This window comes from Labrus mixtus, chromosome 3 (genome assembly GCF_963584025.1).
Source record: "Labrus mixtus chromosome 3, fLabMix1.1, whole genome shotgun sequence".
Taxonomy (NCBI): Eukaryota; Metazoa; Chordata; class Actinopteri; order Labriformes; family Labridae; genus Labrus; species Labrus mixtus.
In genome coordinates this window covers 7,461,533-7,481,195 of record NC_083614.1, presented here as the reverse complement: position 1 = coordinate 7,481,195, position 19,663 = coordinate 7,461,533, and the positions used below count along the sequence as shown (strand labels likewise).

General features: G+C 39.3%; 1 protein-coding gene across 6 annotated transcripts in view; it reads left to right on the top strand.

Annotated features, from left to right (window-relative positions):
• The first annotated feature begins 1,013 nt into the window (after positions 1–1,013).
• Positions 1,014–19,663, top strand: part of tp63 (tumor protein p63) — a 35,881-nt gene continuing 17,231 nt past the window's right edge. The window contains exons 1-4 of one of the 6 annotated variants that reach the window (XM_061030526.1): positions 1,014–1,238; positions 5,932–6,066; positions 6,173–6,302; positions 18,802–19,059. In XM_061030526.1, coding sequence (XP_060886509.1) covers positions 1,186–1,238; positions 5,932–6,066; positions 6,173–6,302; positions 18,802–19,059 — 576 coding nt within the window. In that variant the 5' untranslated portion in view covers positions 1,014–1,185. Of the gene's footprint in view, positions 1,239–5,931; positions 6,067–6,172; positions 6,303–13,014; positions 13,239–18,801; positions 19,060–19,663 lie in introns of those variants that run through there. The other 5 variants (XM_061030525.1, XM_061030520.1, XM_061030521.1 and 2 more) reach the window with 5 other exon arrangements.

Genomic DNA, 19,663 nt, shown 5'->3' with positions numbered 1-19,663 from the left:
TACATCTCTAATGTAACAGCTGTGTGAACACATCATCACGTCACCCTGTTGGCCCACAGTGTGCCCGTCTGCTGTATCACTACGGCCTCTCTCATAGGTGCAACCGCAGGCAGTCAGCGGGGAGAGAGAGGCTGTATGTCTTTATTAAAAGTACAAGGGAGCAGCTTAGAGGTTTGTGTTCCCTGGATACACCACATCTATTTATTATCATTCCCCCGGCTGTGACCCTTCCTCTTATTTTTAAACCTCTGATTCATCTGCGGTTCATCTCTGAAAACCACACAAGACCTATAGGTTTACAGTGTCACAGTACTCGGATGAGAGGAAGAGTCGGATATTGAATTGGAAGTATGCGCTAAGATGTTAGCACGATATGTGTGCGTGCTGAAATAAGAGTTTATGTGAGCTACTGTAAAGGGTTTTAAACGGGCTGTTTTGTCACGTGGGTCTTTATCTCTCTCTTTAAAGCTTAAAGAGGATATAGGAGGGTTATTTTCTGTTAACAGCCAACGTTAACATCAATAAGCCGACACAAACGTTTCATTAGACGTCTGACATGTTTCACCTTCTTTAAATCAAACATCCTGGTGATTTTTGTTGTTTAACTGACTGCATCTTTTGCTGTATCGGCACCAAATCAACCATCCTCGGCATTCACAGTTTATTTATGGTCGTGTTTAGCCTTCTATTTGATTAAGAAGCGTGACGCAACAGATGTGCCTTGAACCACTAAACCCACTGGGGAATTCTGGGTAAGAATATCAGAAATGCCTAGAGGAACACAGGGCTGAGCTTTTCAGCATGGTGGCCAGCTAGCTGTGTTTGTTGTGTGGGTGGTTGGGGAGGTGCAGGGTCAAATGTAGTTGCTTGATATCTATATCCTAGCAACTGAGAGTGAGTGATGTCTTGTACAGCTGTAGCTGGGGATTGGTCAGAGAGCTGGCACAAGCCCCGCCTATTTGTAGGCTAGCCTAAGAAAGAATACCTAAATTCAAAACATCTCTCAAACTTTCTCCACTCTGCACTGTACCCTCAGGCACTTTAATCCAGGCCTTTATTTATTTATATTTAGAACTTATTTTTTATTTTCATTGTTAATTCTCGTGCACAGCTGTTGATACGTGTGTCTTTATGACAAGCTGATTATTTTGAAGATCTCAGCAAAGTGAAGTTTGGCATGACAACATGAATTCTCCCTACACAGCCGTGCAGTATTACCCAGAGTTTGCCTTCCATCGGTAAGTACACACATGATGTATAAACGAAGGATTTGCTTCATAAGTTTTGCCTTTATAGTTTATCTGATGCCTTGTGATTTTATAATCATGTAATTAAAAGACATTGAATAACTGAGACAGAGTATTCAGCTTGACAAAGACATTGCATTGATTTAACATGTGGTATCACAGCTGTATATTCAGCCGTTCTGCTGAACTTATTAAACGCGCTGGGAATCTCCCTCCTCTCTGTTTGACCTGTGTGAACTCAGACTGAAAGTGTCTGGAGGTCCAAAGTGACCTGAGAACAGTTGTGTCTGCCTGGATCCTCAGCTGCTGCTCTGTCTTCATGTATTTATAAATGACGCTTACTTATGGCAACAATGCACATAAAGGGCCATCAGGGCCGAGGTGGCAGACGCATTACATGACACCCTAATGGCCTTGGATTTATTCTTCTGACTCTTACAGTCCAATAAAACAGTAGGTTATGATTTGAAAGATGCCTTTAAGACGTTTCGATTTTAGGCTGACAAAACCACATGAGATGCGTTTTATTCATTTTCAGAAAAATATTTAATCTTGTACACTATGTACTCGGACAAACACGGCTTTTTAACCATTATCAAAGTCATGATGATAACATTATGTCAGAGCATTGTGTTACTTCTTTGGCATCTGAGATCATATATGTAGTTCAAGGTAGTTCAGTTCATTATTGACACAGGTTATACACCAGAAAATAAATCCAAACATTAAAGGATCCAATCAGGATACTGCTGAGACTAAAGACAGGATCTAAAGAGGTAACTTACAAAAATAGTAATAAGGTAACGACCACTGAAATGCGATTGTAGACCGATGACATAAAAGCGTATTCAGGTTATAAAAAATATATTCCAACATCAAACAGAACAAAAATTGAAATAAGAAAATTGATTTAAAGTGATTGATGATTTAAAAATGTAAAGTGCCACCAGTAGCAAGCAATTATCTATCTATCCATCTATCTATCTATCTATCTATCTATCATCTATCTATCTATCTATCTATCATCTATCTATCTATTGTATATTATTACTGAAGGTATCATTTTTAATTACTGTTAGGTTGATTTATGATCAGATACACGTACCAATTCTTAAAATTTTCATTCAAACGATAGTAATCCAATCCAGTGTTGTTTTCTAAATATTCAGATCACTGTTTTGCCCTGATAATTAGATGTATAGCTTACATCTTCCCGCACTTTATCTGGGTCAACCGTGCAATCAAATACTTACTGGATATCGTGCACATTATTTAATGCATCTTCTTACACCATGTCCTTTTCCCTTCATTTGTCTTCAGAGCCATAATGTTCCTTGTTTCTTTTTCCACTTAATGTGATGTTAAAGAGTCCTTCAATGTATTTGAAAGTCTGTTTCTTTTTATCTTCGGTCCACATCCAGTTTGCTCTTTGGTCAAACATAAAGTTCAGCCTCTTGGGCAAACATACATTCATTTGTTGGACCTTGAAAATCACACCACAGGCTTAAAGATGACTATGTGATGCTTTTAAATGAAACATCCAAGCGGTGTCTTGATCCATTTTGAGCAGGGGCAGTTTTTGTAGTATTAATGTTGTATGGTTTCTGGATTTTATTAAGTTTTAAGGTGTAAAGGTATTGTTTTGGTCCACTAATTATCCTCCTCTCTTGGCTTCTTTGCATTCCAAACCTCAGAGGAATTTGTGCCTTTCTTTTTGCCCCAGAGGATTTGACTTCAGACTGTTTCACTTCTATAAAAGTAAGGGTATAAGAGGGGGACAAACTTTTGGGCTTTCTATTGTTTTGCAGTCATGTCCCTCTTCCAGCCTGGGCTGACAGATGAGGAGGAGAAGGTCTTAGGCCTTTGAACAAGTGATTAATAAGGACACAGGAGAAGGGCCCCGATCGGCTGGGCTGTTTGTTTTGATTGCATTTTCATCGGTCGGTGTGCCCAACCTGCCAGGAGACAATGGCCATCCCTGTTTAGTGCTGACCTTTGCCCCAGTCTCGTCTGGAGGCGCTGCATGACTTTAAGTGGATGCTGAACAGCCTTTGCCTCAGGCTAACTGAAAAACTCTGTAACCAGACACCAGAAAGCAGACAAACAACAGCCAGAACAGGGGTAAAGCCACCTATCTGGACAGTTTATAAAAAAACATCTACAAGTTCCTTTATACATCAATGTGAACCTTGTAAAAAAATTAATTAATTCAGATTTTCCACTCTCCATTATGCTGTTGGATGAGTCAAATCTAATAATGTCTAAGCAAGAAAAAGTCTTCTACAGCCTACTAGATTAAGATTAAAGTAGAAAAAAAGTTTTCTTTGTTCATTTGTTTATTCCTCTTGTTAACAATACGAGCACAGGACATCAGGAGATGTTACAAAGGACTTAATAACATACTATAACATTTAAATAAACTTGGATGGCAGTTCATGTTGAACCTGGTGCACAAGTTTTGTGATTCTATTCTTTATTCTCACGGGTCAACAGACAATGCAGTGAGACAAAGTTCAAAACTCTTTTGGTTAGTTAACGAGGTGACAGTTGAACAGCTTTATGTGGAGTCAAATTTAAGCCCTCATTTAAAATAGTTTTATTGAGGTAAAGCAATAGATACTATGTTATTTTAATGATACACCATGTTCTGTTGTCCATTTTTTTAGTGACTGTGATCCATTTTTTCTAGTTTTGATTCATACTGATGTCTTTCTCCTGAAATTCTCCTCTTTTATAGTTTTGAATTTTGAATACTTTTATTGGGCAAAAGAAATGAATAGCTTAAACACTCTAATAAAATTAAAGTAAATTGAATTTGAAGATGTATAAGAAATGTTTTGTGGGCTATTCACAAAACTTTTCCGTTTTAGCAAGTCAATTTATTTCAAAAGACAAGCTGGTTATTAGGGAGCAGGCTAGATCTATCTAAAATATTGTACCAAATATTATTATGATTTTACCATATTTCAGTGACAGACAACAAGAAAAGGTTGGTCTCTGTTTGATGATTCGCGTGCTGTTTTTTTTTTTATTAACATTTTATAGGAAGTAATTAATATAATTAATTTAATTTTCTAAATACAAAAACAGCCACCACCGTTATCTGACGTATGTTCCCGCGAGACTTTTGTTGACATGACAATGAGCACGGGACTTGAAGGCAAACAGGAACAGGTAACATATTTTTATGGCTCATGAATAGTTTGTGTGCTTAATGAACTCCAGCAGGTAAAAATAATTTAGTTCACACAAGAGTGAATCCAAGTCAGGGCGGATTAAGGCTATCATTAATATTAGCTATTACTGTTATACTAATATTGCATGCCTAGTAACGGTAGTTAGCCTGTGTCGATTAAATCTCGTCTTCGGCTCTACTTTACTTACCGTAAAAAAGTTATTTGTAGATAGACATAGATATATTAGTTTTGTTTCTTAAAGTTGCTAGCGTCCCAAAATGTCACAAGGATATATTATTTACTTCTCAAAAACTAGTTAATAAGGCTAGCTTGTGCGTGTATCTAGCTGAGTTATTACATGACGTCACAACGAGTCTAATCACCAATTAACTCTCACAGGTTATCAATGGCAATATTCTGCACATTTTCTGCTTCTCCTTCAACGTTTGTGAGTTTTGAGTGCCCTCAGCTTGTTTCAGTGTGTGTTTATTATTCCTTCAGTTATACTTTATTTGTAAAGCACTTTTCTTACAGTAAAAATGAAGCCTGTAGTCCTATGCATAGATAGAAAATCAATAAAAGTGATCAGCTGCTATTCATAGCATAGTGCTAAATAAAAACAGGAATTGATTAACTGAGGAAACTCAGAAGCTATGATTAAAAGGGAGGAAATAAATGACAAAAATAGATTCAGATAATAAAGCGCAAATTAAACACTATAAAATAATCTAGTAAAATATAAGATCATTGGAGGCTAATCATGTATGCTTGATTTGTAATAAACAGGTACAAAAGATGTAAAATAATCTAAAACCTTATTTGTCATTGCTTTCAATGCTCCACTCCCTCATGTCTGCCTGCTGCACAAGTAAAATTATTTGCTTCATTAGATATGCCTGTGTTTGTAAGTCAGGTATTAATATCATTCATCACACAGAGCTGGGGAATTCCAAACCCTAAAATAGTGCCAGCTTCAGATTATACGCCCGTCTCCACCACCTTCCCCCCCACAAGTCTGTCCAGCTGTACACATACCAGAAGTTGCAGCAGTGCTATCATATAGTCTGTGGGGGGAATTCCGCCTGTCTCAGACTCCTGCGTGCGCCACTTCAGCAGGAACAATGGCAGGCCGAGCTCTGAAGCAGGTGTAATGTTTCAAGGGAGCAGGTCAAAGTGCCTCTGTCTGAATGGTGCATAATCACCATTATGTGTAGTACAAATATTCAGTATTATGCAGGCTGACTTCTTCACAATGGAAGTGCTTTTCATGAATGGCTGCCAGCGGGACTCCTCCTCCTCTTTTTTCTACACTGGCTGGGTGGCCAACTCTCAGCCCTGCACATCCACAAATGTTGAATGTTTGCTGACATTGCAACTGTTAAAACGGCCGTATAAAATTGTTGTGCCTTATTTAAAAGAAACAAAATCCACCACTACATTAACTATTACTTATTTGAAATATAAGAAGTAAAATGACAATAATTGCGGTTGATTTTGCCTCCCCGCAGACTCAGGGACTCTTCGTCTCGTTTGTCCTGGAGAGAGAGCTCGTTTCTCGCAGCTATGTCCCAGAATCAGTCAGCACAGACATCCGACTACTTCAGCCAAGATGTATTCAACCAACTGTTTGACATGCTGGACCAGTAAGTGAATTCTACAATCAAAGACAACAAAAAAAAAATAAACACAAAAAACCATCCACAGTCTAAGGTGATTATTTTTTAGTTTTGCCTGTCTCCTGTGTTTCAGGTCTGCCATTCATTCAGTCCAGCCCATTGAACTCAACTTCACCGACAGTCCAACTGATGGGTCCACAGGAAACACTATTCAGATCAGTATGGACTGCATAACCATGCACGAGCCAGATGAGAGCCTTTCTGTAAGTACGTAGGTTTGCTGTTAAAAAAAACGACTACTTTTAGTTTTGATATTTTTGTTTTCATTGTTCACAACAAGTAAACATTAATGTTTACAAAAATACTTTTTACTAGTAAAATGGGCGGTATATTTTTTCTGTATGGGTTGATGTTACTGATGAAATGACCTTAGTAAAAATAGTAACTGAAGATTATTTAATGCTGTCAGAAACAACAAAGATGTTTCAATGACACAAATTAGGTCAAAAAGCAAACTGCTCCAATTTCCCTCTGATCAATTCAGTTCAGAGGAATACAAATCTTAAATTTGCAGTATTGTAATTTTTCAGCAAGCAGTGCAATTAACAATATGAAAATCAGTCTCATTTATAATTAGCAGAAATCAGCAAAATAAAAGCACAAACTTTGATTGAATAAATAATGTGATTAAATGTAATAATAGATCTCCAAAAAATATAGGGGGTTGCACAACAGAGAAGTTAGTTTTAAGGCCAAAATCAAGTCCATTAAAAAAAAAGACTTTATTGCTAAATCAGTGTTAGTAGATTTAGCTCGAGCTCAAAGACTTGATGAAGTTATCACAGCTTATTGTTGGACGGATAAACAGCAGTACATCTACTACCTACACATTTAAGTCTGCCAGTTATCTGCAATAAGGTGTGCCTGACTATAACCGTACCATCTGAGATGACTTTCATTCTGACTAAATGGGACTTCCAGCTGTAAATTCCATAAGTTTCACAATACACCCTGTACTTTCAATTCTCTTATTAACAATGGAATTTCCCCAGGACAGTTAACTGTGAAAATGATGGAGTAGATTGACAGGCAGAGAATGAGGCCGGGTTATCTGTTTTTTATTCCGAGATGTTGTCTGTAAGGTAATGATATTATCTCATTCAGACTGAGCTGTGCTTGACCTGGGTGGCCTCTCGTGAGACGAGAAGCTCTCAGAGTCTGTTGATGGTAGAATGCAAAGTGTCACATGGCAGATGATGGATTTGATCTAATGAAAGTTTCATTTTTTGTTTTTCTCAAATAATTGAACGCACAATTCAGAGATGAGTGTGAGCTTGCTTCTTGTGATAACCTAGAAAAGACACTCAACATATAGTCAAATAAAGCACTGTAAAAACATAAGGTGATATATTGGTGTAAATCAATACACCGTGTCAACTCCTTTCCCTCTGACCTGCAGTGAGGGACAGATCTCTGCCAGCCCTGCTGCTGAGAGATGATGTGCATGTTCCCCTCCCAGTGCAGGAATGCTGTTGTCCAGCCAGAGTGGAAAAAAATAGCAAATAAAAATTGTGTTCAAGGAGCTGAGTAATGTTACCCTTTGCATCCCCCAAGGGGGCCTGTGCTCTCTTGAACTGGTGATTAATGGTCCCACCCCCACCACCACCCACTTTCCTCTCCACCAAAGAGGGGCGTGGTGCGCTGATTGGCACGCCAGCAACTCATGCAGCATCCGCGTGGGGCTTAGACCTCGCTGCAATGGCATCTCGCCAATCACCAAGCCCTGATCGTTATTACCTATTCAAGTGTCTGTTTTGATGAACAAAGATGGTGGGCAACACCAACCTCGCCCCACCTTCCCCCTCGTCCTCCACCCATGTGGAGGTGTGCCTCTTTCATGAGTCATTAGAATGCAGCTCACTGTTTAGTGCCCCGGGGGACTTATTTGTATTGTGTTGGGTTTATGTTTAATCAGAAATTCCTTTTTCTGCTGGATTTTTTTTTCTGTAGCTGCAGGGCAACAATTTAACGCAGCACCTGCCTCTCTAGCAGAGGTCCCAGCTCTCATCTATCAGTACGTGTCTCCTCTATGTGAAGGTGGGGGGTGGCAACAGGGCGGGGAGGGGAGGGGGAAGCAAGCAGAGGGTAGAATAACATGAAGGAATGTAGCAGAAATAGTGGCAGGAGTAATGCAATATCCTACCCCAAACAGCTGATTTTACACCCAGATAAAGCTCTGATCAGCTGTGCGTGGAGGACGCAGTGTGGAGCAGCGGGACACAGGTTGTTTCAGCCACAGGAAAGAGTTTAAGTAACTTTACAGCACAGAGTAGCTCCATCAACACACACGGCTTCCTAGAGATCTGGTTACATGTTTGTGTTTGGATTCTGCTTCTTTTTTTTTTTTTTTTCACCAAAGCTCGTGTGTCTCGAGTTTGATTGTCCCCTGGTTAAATGACCAAGTAGCTGATCAGTTTTCTCTACTCTTTCTAAAGTTTAACAGAATTTAAATCCATCATGATAGGATTCTCTCAGATGTGGTGCAATATTTACATTATAGAGGACTCAAATGTTTCCTCTTTAGTATTTTAAAGCAGTTATTTTTTCTCTTAGTATCCCCCTTATGTGAAAAAAGACAATAACCCCATCTCTCCCTTTATACATGTAGGTAGCCGTATCTCTTTGACACTAGTTTTACTTTTAGTTTTAAAGTTGAGTAACAAGAAGCGCAACTTTAATCTTGACCTATTATTAAGTTAAGAGACCAGTACTGTTTTGAATCTGAAGTAAGCAATCATATTAAGCTCTTCTTTTATGTGTTCATGCTCCACCAGTTTGCCTCCAGCACTTTAAGAAGTGTTTTTAAAGGTGTAGCACCCAGGAACGAACGCTTGCTACGGTCCGCTTGAATAACGTTTGAGTCTGTGAGTCAGTGTGAGACCTTGTCTGACTGTGGATGTGGGGATGCTGCAGCATGAGCCCCCATCGCCCTCATCTCTTGTATTTTTTTCTTACATCTTTCTTACAGCGTAGACCAGGCTTTATCTGTACTTTCATACAGCAGTTTTTATATCCCGCCAGATTCAACGGAAAAACATGTAGGTCACACCCTTTGAGAGAGAGTGCGTGAATAAATCATCCAGCAGTAATCCCATAAATGTCTTTTGTAAAACATGAGTTATTCACATTGATTACAATTATTATGTGAGATTATAATTCAGTTTCACTTTCTTCTTTTTTTTACATGCCTGAGTCAGTTGGAAAGACAGTAAAAGGTATCCCTCAAGTTTTCAAAAAGGCATTTGTTGGCCTGAGTAAATGTTGGATACTTTGATTTAGAATAAGTAAGACATTTAATGAGAAATTAATGCTTTTCTTTCATATCCTGAATGACCTTATAATAACAATCACATCCTGGTTGAATACTTTATACTTTATTTAAATATTAACAAGACTTTCGAAACTCCAATGAACTAAACTCAGTCAATAAATAAGGTAGAAAAGCTCCTTTATGCTTAAGTGTTTGTACTGCATATGTAAACCTGGGGATTTTAGACCAATCACAGAAAAAAAAGATTTTTTAGCATGTAACAAAAAAACAATAACAGAGTTTTTTCTAAATCCACTGTTGCATGTCTGGTGTTTGAAGAGACATTGGCAAGCAGACATGCAGTGAGACTGAAAACACCAGAAAGGAAACACACCTGTTTCTATTTACTTTCCACTGAAAACTTCTCTTCATTGAAATGTTTATTATTGACAGGCCTGGAAAAAAAATCCTTATATCTGTAATTTAAACATTAAACTAAGAAAAGGTTGAATCCCTATTGTCCTCTAATAATACTAGCTTTAACCTGTGCTTCCTGCCATCTGAGGAACATCGTACACATGATGTATTCTTCCTGTGTTTAACCACTCAGCCATGTCCTCTATGCATCCAGATATCTGCTGCTGATGGGAAAATACTTCTTATGGACTTAATGAATGCAGAACCTATGGTTCAGATACTAGAAGTAAAACTAAGTCCCTGCTGTACACATGCAGAGTAAGTTGCCCTGGTTTTCTAAAAGATTTAAAAAAATGTGTAACTCAGTAGATGCAGTTCAACATTTCCTCTTGATGTTGTAGAACAGAATTATAACCTTAGTACAGCAGCAGAAACAGCAAACTACCTTTACCAATATCAGTTAGTTTGTACAATATTTTCTTGATTATTTGACAAGTTGTAATTGAAGAATGTAATTCAGTTTTTACAAAAACAAAACAAAAAAACACTCAAGAGAAAATCCTAAAAAGTATGGTGTGACCCCAAACCCGTAGATACTGAGTTCACTGTCAAAGAGGAGGTAAAACAATAAAATATAGAAAAGGTTTACATTTGAATAGCTTTAATCAGAGTCTTCTTCAAATGAATTAAATCTTAATTATCACTTGTAAACAATAGTTGGTGCCTAATGATTTAAGAATTCACTGTTGCAGCTCCTGAAATCATCTGAATGTATTATTAAATGCAGGTCAACTTAAATAGTCCAGTATACAATTTTAACCAAAAGCATCGTTTGACTTTTGAAACAGGAGTGTTTCAGGATTTAGTTTATTGTGTGTTTGTTAACTATCGCCACCCAGGTGATGCTCTCTCTCTGCTTCCATTGACTTCTTGCGTCTGACTGTTTTCCGAGCAGGTGTCCGTGCACTAGTAGCTCCTGCAGCCTGACACCTGATACTAAACTAATCTAGCTGACTTAAGGAACAGACCCTTTAAAGGGAAAAACTTTAGTAGAGCCTCTTTTGTTTGACCCACTGGATCTGCAGCTCTTTAGCTGCTGCCTGGTCTGATTCTCTCCTCCGTTTCTCACCGCTGTAGCATCAGAGGTGATGAAGTTAACAGAGATAAGACTGCTCTCTCTGCCTCAGATTAGGATGGTTGGACAAAGTGTTACTCCTGAACTGTGTCTAAACTCGTATTCCAGAGACATAAATTGGCCTTTTGTGTTATGATTGGTTTTATTTAGCTGTATTATAACATGAGAAAATAATGTCATATTAAAAACTTTAAGATATATTTTTTATTTTTAAGCCCCCTGCAGTTTATTGCAGCCTGATTTCAATGCATTTAAAGGCAATAAGAGGTTGTCTTGTCATGCCTGATTACAGCCACCGTTTATATTTTACTACAGCCTCACCCCAACACTCAGTACTCTAACTCCTTTTCAGATGCCAATGTTGTTTTAGCATAATTAGAAGTTTGTTTAGCTAAACTAATTATCACGCTCAGAGGGTTTGGCCAGGTCTACGCTGACGCCTCTGTCCCTTGGGAGGCAATTGAATCGGGGCTCTTTAAAGTGTTGATTTGCCTTTGTGGCAGGTTGACCTGTGGGCTTGTAGCCCCGGGGCCTGAACCGGGTGTGTCTGCTGATTGGAGACACTGACTTTAGGTCATAGTTTAAGTTTTCAGACAGCTTTCAAATCATTCTGACCACAGGGCAGGAGTTTGAGCCCCCTTGGCTCTGTGCTAAGAGAATTGATTTGCCTCCTTTTGACCAGGCAGTCTTCTGACAGTCCAGCAAGTGTTTAGTTGCATCTGCAGGATTATCTCTATATTTCTCATAGTAGATAAAGTGGTAAACATTCTGATCCACTTTCACTTTCAAATGATGAGTCATTGTATCCTAAATAAGAGCATTCTATCCCTAAAGAGAGCTTTAAGGGTAACTTGATATTATTACATATTGACAAAATACATTTTAGTCCTGTGTAATTCTCAAAATACTAAAATGCTGTAAAATGTCCATTGCAATCACCCTGGACTTAATGTTTTTTTAGGTTATTATTTGTGTGGTTCATTTTTGGAAATAAAGAAAAATCCTCCAAGAAATTGACCTCAGTAAGAGAAACAATTTTTTTACAGCTTTAAAAAAAAAAAAAAAACCTTTCCAGGTGTTGTGTCCTTTTTGAAGGGCTGTCCTCATAAAGTGTCCTTTGGTTACAGGGTTGTTGTTGAGTTAATCAGACACTGATGGTCCAACATCAGATGGACTTTTCTAAGTCAGTGTTTTTTCTACCAAATGTATTTTGTGCTTGTCAGGGGATAGAAATACAAGACATTTAATAACTTCAATTTAAACCTCATTATCTGCAAGATATTAAGATATATACGACAATGGCATCCTTTTTCCCAACTCATTCAACACTGTTAACTGTTAATTTGGATTTTTCTTTGCAAAAAAAAATACCGGGCAGAAGTTTTGATAACCATGTTGAAATAAGGAAAAGAAACTAAACGCAAAGAATTGTTTCCCGATTAATGGGAACAAGTTTAATGGAGCTGTCACCTTCTCGGAGAAGCAGCCGGCTGGTGTTAGCACAATTAACATTACCTGAGCCACAACACATGTTTCTCAAACAGATCTACATCAGTCATCTCTGATAGATACAAGCTATCTACGGGAGTCACATTGTTTCTCTGGAGGCCTCTGCATTCAGATAGCTCAAGGGAGTGATTCTTATGCTAACTAGTTACTGTAGGATTACCCCCAAACCCCAGACTGCTCTTCTGACTCTGGGCCTTGCTGACCTTGTGGATTTTACCTGCATGCATTCATTTGGAGGTCTTTTCTTTTTATTATCATCCCCATTTATAGAATTTGCCTTTTGAATATCTTAAAATGATGTCAGGGGAGTGTCATTAAGATGGAAATGTTAAAGTAGAACATTTCTTTATTCATTGTTCATTACTTTATCTGGATTTTCATTTCTTGTGTTGTCAGGGAAAGTTGAGAAAATGCCACGCACGTGATTTAAGCATCTCTAATTTTTCCTTGAGCTCGATACGCCGCACAGCTCTTGACAACACAAAATAGTAATTCTCTACTTAACTCATACCTCAGAGGAATCCCGCAGAGCTTCAAAGGCAGGGCAGGGAGAGGTAGCTTCTCCTGGAGATGGGTGTGGACTCAAGAGTTTTGGACAGGTACTACTTAGACCCCTCCCCTTTCTTCCCGGTATATATGACATCCCATAGATTCCTATAGAAGCTTCTTGTTGTCCACTTTGCGTCTGTCTTCCACATCACTCCCTTAGAGTGAGAAAAAGTGATTTGTGGAATCCTGGAGCCAGTGGAGCAAACAGCAGCAGCTCTGCTCAACCTCAGCGCCAACATGTTGTACCTGGAGACGGGGACCACCACATCTTACAGCGAGGTAAGACCAACGGAGGGAACTACTGATGGGGCATCAGCCATCGCACCCATTCCTTTACTTACATCCCAACAGAGCTCCATAGGACTTATAAAATGTCACGTAAGAGTACAGGGCCTTCAGTTCAGGGACTTAAAATTTAAGTATAAATTCTAAAGGAATCAAAGTGTTCACTTCATTTGAATTATTTGCTTTTAATTCTAATTAATGGAAAGTAATAAGTTTAAAAATATATATATATAATTTGTGCGTTTAATCAACCTACATTTAGCATAGATAGAATATGTGCTGATAAGAGGGTTTCGCAGTAGTCGGTATGTGTGTGTTTGCATGCACACCTGTGTGCGTGTGGCAGACCTGAGAGCAGGGGAATGTAAACACCTGGAGAATCTCTTTTCAATGCTGTTTGTCCTTGTAAAATGGCTGCTTTCTGTCTGGGCCTAAAGATTGTCAGTTGATTTTTTTTACTTTGACTCTGATTGCTGTTCAAAGCTTGAAGCCAACTTCCAGAAGACTATTTACATTTTCTGCCGTTGCAACTTTTCTGTTCAGTTAATGAAAAAAGAAAAGGAACAAATTTGGAATTTAAAGTCAAATGAAATAATTACATCACCTTTTTTTACTTCTAGTGTTTTGTGCCTCAGTTGATGAGACGCGTTGAGGATGCTTTAGGAACTGGAGTTATCGTTTGCCTTCATCAACATAAACATTACATTTTTCATCTTTCAAACACAAAAACCAACCACTTGGAAAAAAAACAATGCATCAATTTACACTGGAAGTTTAACAGCCAGAGCTTGTAATACCATTTCTCACAATGAAAGTGCAAGCTTCATGATTAATGGATCAGTGTTTGCTGAGCTCGATGAACTTAATAAACTCTTCAAAGTTCTTTAAGAGAATTTAATATGAAAGAAGTTTGTTATTTAGTACTTTTCTTCTAATGTTTTTAATCAGGAAACTTTTTTTAAAAGTTTTTCTACCTGAAGCAAATGATAACTGTCTTTTTTCTTAAAATGTAATCAATGTAGTATATATGTTTTAGTTTTAGGATTGCAATTTCATCCCTTTACACAGGAAGTCATTTGTTTCTTTTGTTTGATATTTTAGTGAACTGTTGAGCAGGCCTTTTTGTGTTTTAGTGTTTTCAGACCAAATTCTGCATTCAAACTTTAAGCCGAGCAAGTGAGCGGTGATAGATTGTCAGATTGCAGGTTGCAGATAGCAGTAGTGTCAGGTCACTGTCTTTTAAGGTGTTGAGCAGGGGGTCTTTAAGTGGTGTCCGGCTCAATCCCTCCCGTGTGTGAGGTATCAGGTTCCCCCGTCCCCCAGTCTCCTGGGAGCTGCAGCCGCCATTAGAATGCGGCTTCTGCTGCCGCTGTTTAGTCCAGGATCGTAATTGCTTTAATGGTGTGTTGATGTAGATACAATCACCTGCTCTGCCCACCCCAGCAGGTATAAGGTGTAGATAGACCCCCCCCCCACCCCAGCCCCACCTCAACCCCCCCCCCCCCCCCCCCCCCCCCGAACCCTCTTGAGCCTTTAATGCCTCCCTCCCCTGTGGTCACTCATCACAGTCCCCAAGATGCTTTTATATGCCTGCCCAGGGTACACAGAGCAGGTCACCAGAGAGCCTGGAATGAGAGTTATTCCCCCCTCAGGCCGGGTCTGCTCTGGTTCCTGTCATCTAGTGGTCGTCCAAGCTCTGGATTTATCAGTGCTTACACTTTGGGACCACCTCATGTTGCAGCAACTGCACTCTCTATGTGTTAAGTGATCAAGGTCTTCTTTGTGTTCAATTTGAGAACTAGGCTAAATTTTTTACAAAAAACAATTTTTTATCAAATTTACTATGACAAGCTTTCAAGGAAAGACTGAATATTGGTATTTTGTATTACTATTACAGTTCTCAACAGTGGAACAGCATTTCATTTGCATGACACAAAAATAAGAAAAAACTTCCAGCAATGTTTCAGTTTTTATTTGTCATGCAACCGTGTGGCATTTCTGGTTGTCAAAGGAGGGACTATTTAATTTGCAGCAGGGCAAGATTACTGCAGACATCATTCTTTGGCGCCCTATGACAAGTAAATCACTAATCAGAAACTAGTCCTGGTGTTCATTTTTCTTGCAGGGTTGAGTTTATTTTTTTTAAGCACACTCAACAAGCATCAGAAAGTGGCACATATATGTAATGTATGTTAATATATGAACCCAATAATACCTGTTAAATCTGCTGATAAGACATGATAGTTAATTTATCATCCCATTGGCCTAACTATAACTACAGCACAAGAAGTATTTTGAAACTGCAAATGTCATTCCAAATGCCAAGCTGTTGGCATCAGCTACAGCTCGTGAATTAGTGCTGCCATATGCATTTGAACTATCTATGATATGTGATATACAGGCCATCACTCTTAACGTCAACGGCCTCCTTTTCCTGTTGGCCAGAACTGCTTACCCCAGCATTTAGCTCAGACAAAGAAAAGGGCTCGAAGGCCTCAACCAGACGGTGATCCCTTTCCAAAACTTTATTAAAGGCTGTTGAGGATGTCAAGGCTGCTGATTTACCGTGTTCCTGCTTAGCAGCCTGACATCCTAAAGGCCTAAACACAGGCTCGGCTATAAACAGGAGGAATTTTTAAGAGCAGCTAAAGTGGTTATTAAATGGTAGCTGTATTATAGTGGAATAAGATCTGATGAAAGGAAACGAGGAGAAGGGCCTTAAACTCCCTCACCCAGGGCTGATGTACGACTTCCAGGCAATTTAACATTCAAACATGATGAGTTTAGGTCACACTATCTGGCTTTATCCTTAATTCATTTAGACCAAGAGAAGCATTATCCAGGACCCTGTACTCTATGGCTTTATGTCCCTGCTTTTATCTGTTTTTGGTCCCTAGCCAGCTTCGACCTTTTCTTTGGAATAAAGATTTAACTTTGATAATTAGTGCCTGTCACATCAACCTTTTACAGCTGCCAGCATCAGGGGGAGGCTGTGTCATCCCTGAACGGCTGAGCGCCTCAGTGACACTGCAGTCAATTACAACACAGTTCAAAAGAATAAGTATGATATCATGATGGTGACTCCTCATATACGGGAAAATACTGACCAAACAGGAGATTGTGTCAGCCTGGTAGTTACCATGCAAAATAAGGATACAGATTTTCTTCCCTATAACATTTAAAAGTCATGGAGGATTAAAACTGATGAATGAAACGTCTTGAGCAACTGATTTACTTCTAAACTTTTTTAGTGACATCTGTTTGTAGAGTTCTTTGGATACAGATATCATTTGAAGAAATGCCTCCAGTACAGCCTAAAATGCAGGATTAGGTGTATGCAGGTACCTTAGTTTTATCCAATACAATAATTATTTTGCCCTCTTCAACAAATCAACTTTGTGAGCATTGTGAATGTATTGTAGCCGCCCCTTGGCATCAGCCTTACAGCTGCAAAGATAAACTTATTGGTGCAACTTTTAGCTTGACAATGGCACACGACACCATTTGGTGCTAAAAAGGGAATGCAATGTTCTCAGAGCTATATTAAATATACCAGTTTAATATTAAATATCTGGATTTTTTCAATGCTCTTGTGCAGATAAATCATGTCTGGAGGGGTTTTAAGCTAAGCTGCTGGCGTTAGCTTCGCTTGTTTCTAGTTGCTCTGTGTATTTTTAGACCAGGATGAAAATACTGAATAGAGCAGTTTCACATAAAAACATATTTGTTAATCTAATAGTTTTTGGCGAACAACATAGAGAGAGATGTGTAAATCATCTTTTTACGGAATCATTGGTTACTCCTACATTTATGTATTTATGCCCCTTTTGTAATTAAGAGTGGCTGTAAATGTATTTCATTTAAGTAAGGTCCTTCACATTCATTTTCTTTTTGCATTTGTGAATCATAAAAATTAATAAATCAGAGCTTAGCCATTTAAAATTAATAGCAAGTATACTACATCTATATAGGATGAGTCGTATGCAGATGTTATTTACTGGAATCTAAATTATACTCTTCATCAGCTGATTTGCAAATTTTGGTTTCAGAATAAGTATCTCCTGTGTGAACCCTCCAAATTTTACTTCCATGAAATCAGATGTGCAGGTCCACGCTTCGGCCAATTGGGTTTAAATCTTTATAATTATGTGTGTAATTAGTCCATTGTGAGGAGTGTGTTTGGGGAAGCCTCTCTGCTAAAGGCTGGAGGGTCTCCACCATAGTGGAGTTATCTTTCCTTCTGAGTGTGTGTGTGTGTGTGCCTGTGTCTGTGTGCTCCATTCACAAAGCACTTGTCTCCTAACACCTGCATGCCCAGCATCATTGTTCTCCAGACAAGCTCCTATAAGCCCTGGTGTCATTATATCCGGAGGGTTAAGCAACAGCCTTGTGCTGCACATACACTGACCCTCATCAGGCTGTGAGCTACCCTGTGGCACTGTTTCACAAGTATGCTGAGGTTGACTCGGATGACCTCTCTCAGGTGTGTCTGTCTGACTGTGGTAGTCTGCCGGTTGTGAAGGTGTGTGTGGAGCTGTGTGAAATAAGACAGCAGCATTGCCTCACAAGTCACGACATTGATGCAGAGATACAGAGCATATTTAGTCTGTGTTTTGTTGGTCATCCAGCGCACACTTAACACCTGGCAGCACTCTGGGTGTGAGCTGGACAGCTGTGGTCAGCCGTGCTTGGAATAAACAAGAGGCCCTGGAGAGATTAATGACTGTCTAAAGAGCGAGAGCCAAGGCACCTCGTCCAGGAATGTGCCATTTATAAATGGAAAGGAATGGGGTGAATGGCAAGCAGAGCAAGCAGGAAGGGGCTGGCTACGACCCAGGTGTACTCTCCATCTTGTTTATAGATGTATGTATATTATAAGTCCCTTCCTCCTGTCTGAATAGTCGTGGCAGTGAAAATAGAGGATCAGTTTGGAAAACAGTTAAATTTATTGCAAGTATTTATCCAAAATGAAGGCTTGACTGCAGCCATTAAATAACTGAGAGAAGGATCTGAGGCGTGTTAACATATTTGTTCAGAGAGGAGACAGACCATAAACACATCATGGTTTAAGTTACTATGTTATACCTCTTTTTATTGGGAAACAAGATCTCCTCTTCCCTAAGCATGCTTTCTTCAAGTCATGTCAGCCCTCAACACCTGCACTCATCACTTGACAAGCAATATCCTGTGATTAGCTTTGTGTGCTCTTATAAATATATGTATTCTTTCAACACTTTTCCAGACTCATGGGAGGAATTTAAACTAAAATCTTTGAACATGCATCTGATGTTAAAGGTTGATCATCAGTAGTTTACCAGAACTATGTGGTGTCATGGGTTACTATACAAACTGAGTCTTGTGTCATTTCAAGCCAAATTCCTCAGTGTGTTTGCAAATAAATCTGGCAGATGACAACCCGCCTCTCAAAAGTGACGTCAAGATTTTCCCTCATTTCTAACTTTTTCCCTTTCTCTCACTTTAAAGAGTCTTCAATTTATAATAACTTCACTAATTACATTCCTTTGTTGTTACCCCCCCCCCCCCCTTTCGTCTCCAGTCCCAGTATACAAACCTGGGGCTCCTGAACAGCATGGATCAGAACATTCAGAATGGCGGCTCGACCTCCACCAGCCCCTACAACAACGACCACGCGCAGAACAACGTGACAGCCCCGTCACCCTACGCCCAGCCCAGCTCCACCTTTGATGCCATGTCTCCCTCACCGGCCATCCCCTCTAACACAGATTATGCCGGGCCCCACACCTTTGATGTGTCCTTCCAGCAGTCAAGTACAGCAAAGTCTGCCACCTGGACGGTAAGATCCTCATTCATCAGAGACGTTTGTGCAGGCCGTGCGGTCGCTAATGGTTAAGCTGTGTTTGCAGAAGATCTTTTACTGCATGATGTTAGAAGAGACATTGTGGCTTCACCCTGCCTGTGTAACAATAGAATATTTAATTAGAGAGTATTTTTTTTACTAAAAAACTCAAACTTTTCAAAGCGGCCTCACACTTTAACATCAATAGGTAATCGACATACTCCACTGGATGGTAAAGAGTCAAACTTTCAAACGGAATACATCAACTATAGCTGGAAAGTGTGGCATAGAAATTAAATCTCTTCAGCAACTTGAAGAATAATCATCACAATTCACTCCTTTAAGATGCTGAGCTAAATGAATCATTCTTACTTACAGTCGGAAGCTGCAGAGCAGAAACACTTAAATCCACTGAGCAGCCTGAAAAAAAACTCCTCACTTTAAGTAGCAGTAGGCGATGCTGCCATGTTGGCACTCAACCTCTGTTAAGTGGTGAATCTGTACCAACATGAACACAGGAAAAGTTACGATTGATATTGATCTTTAAACATCGTCCTGGGGCGCTAGTTTAGCTCAGTCCATAGAGCGGCTGCCCCGTGTA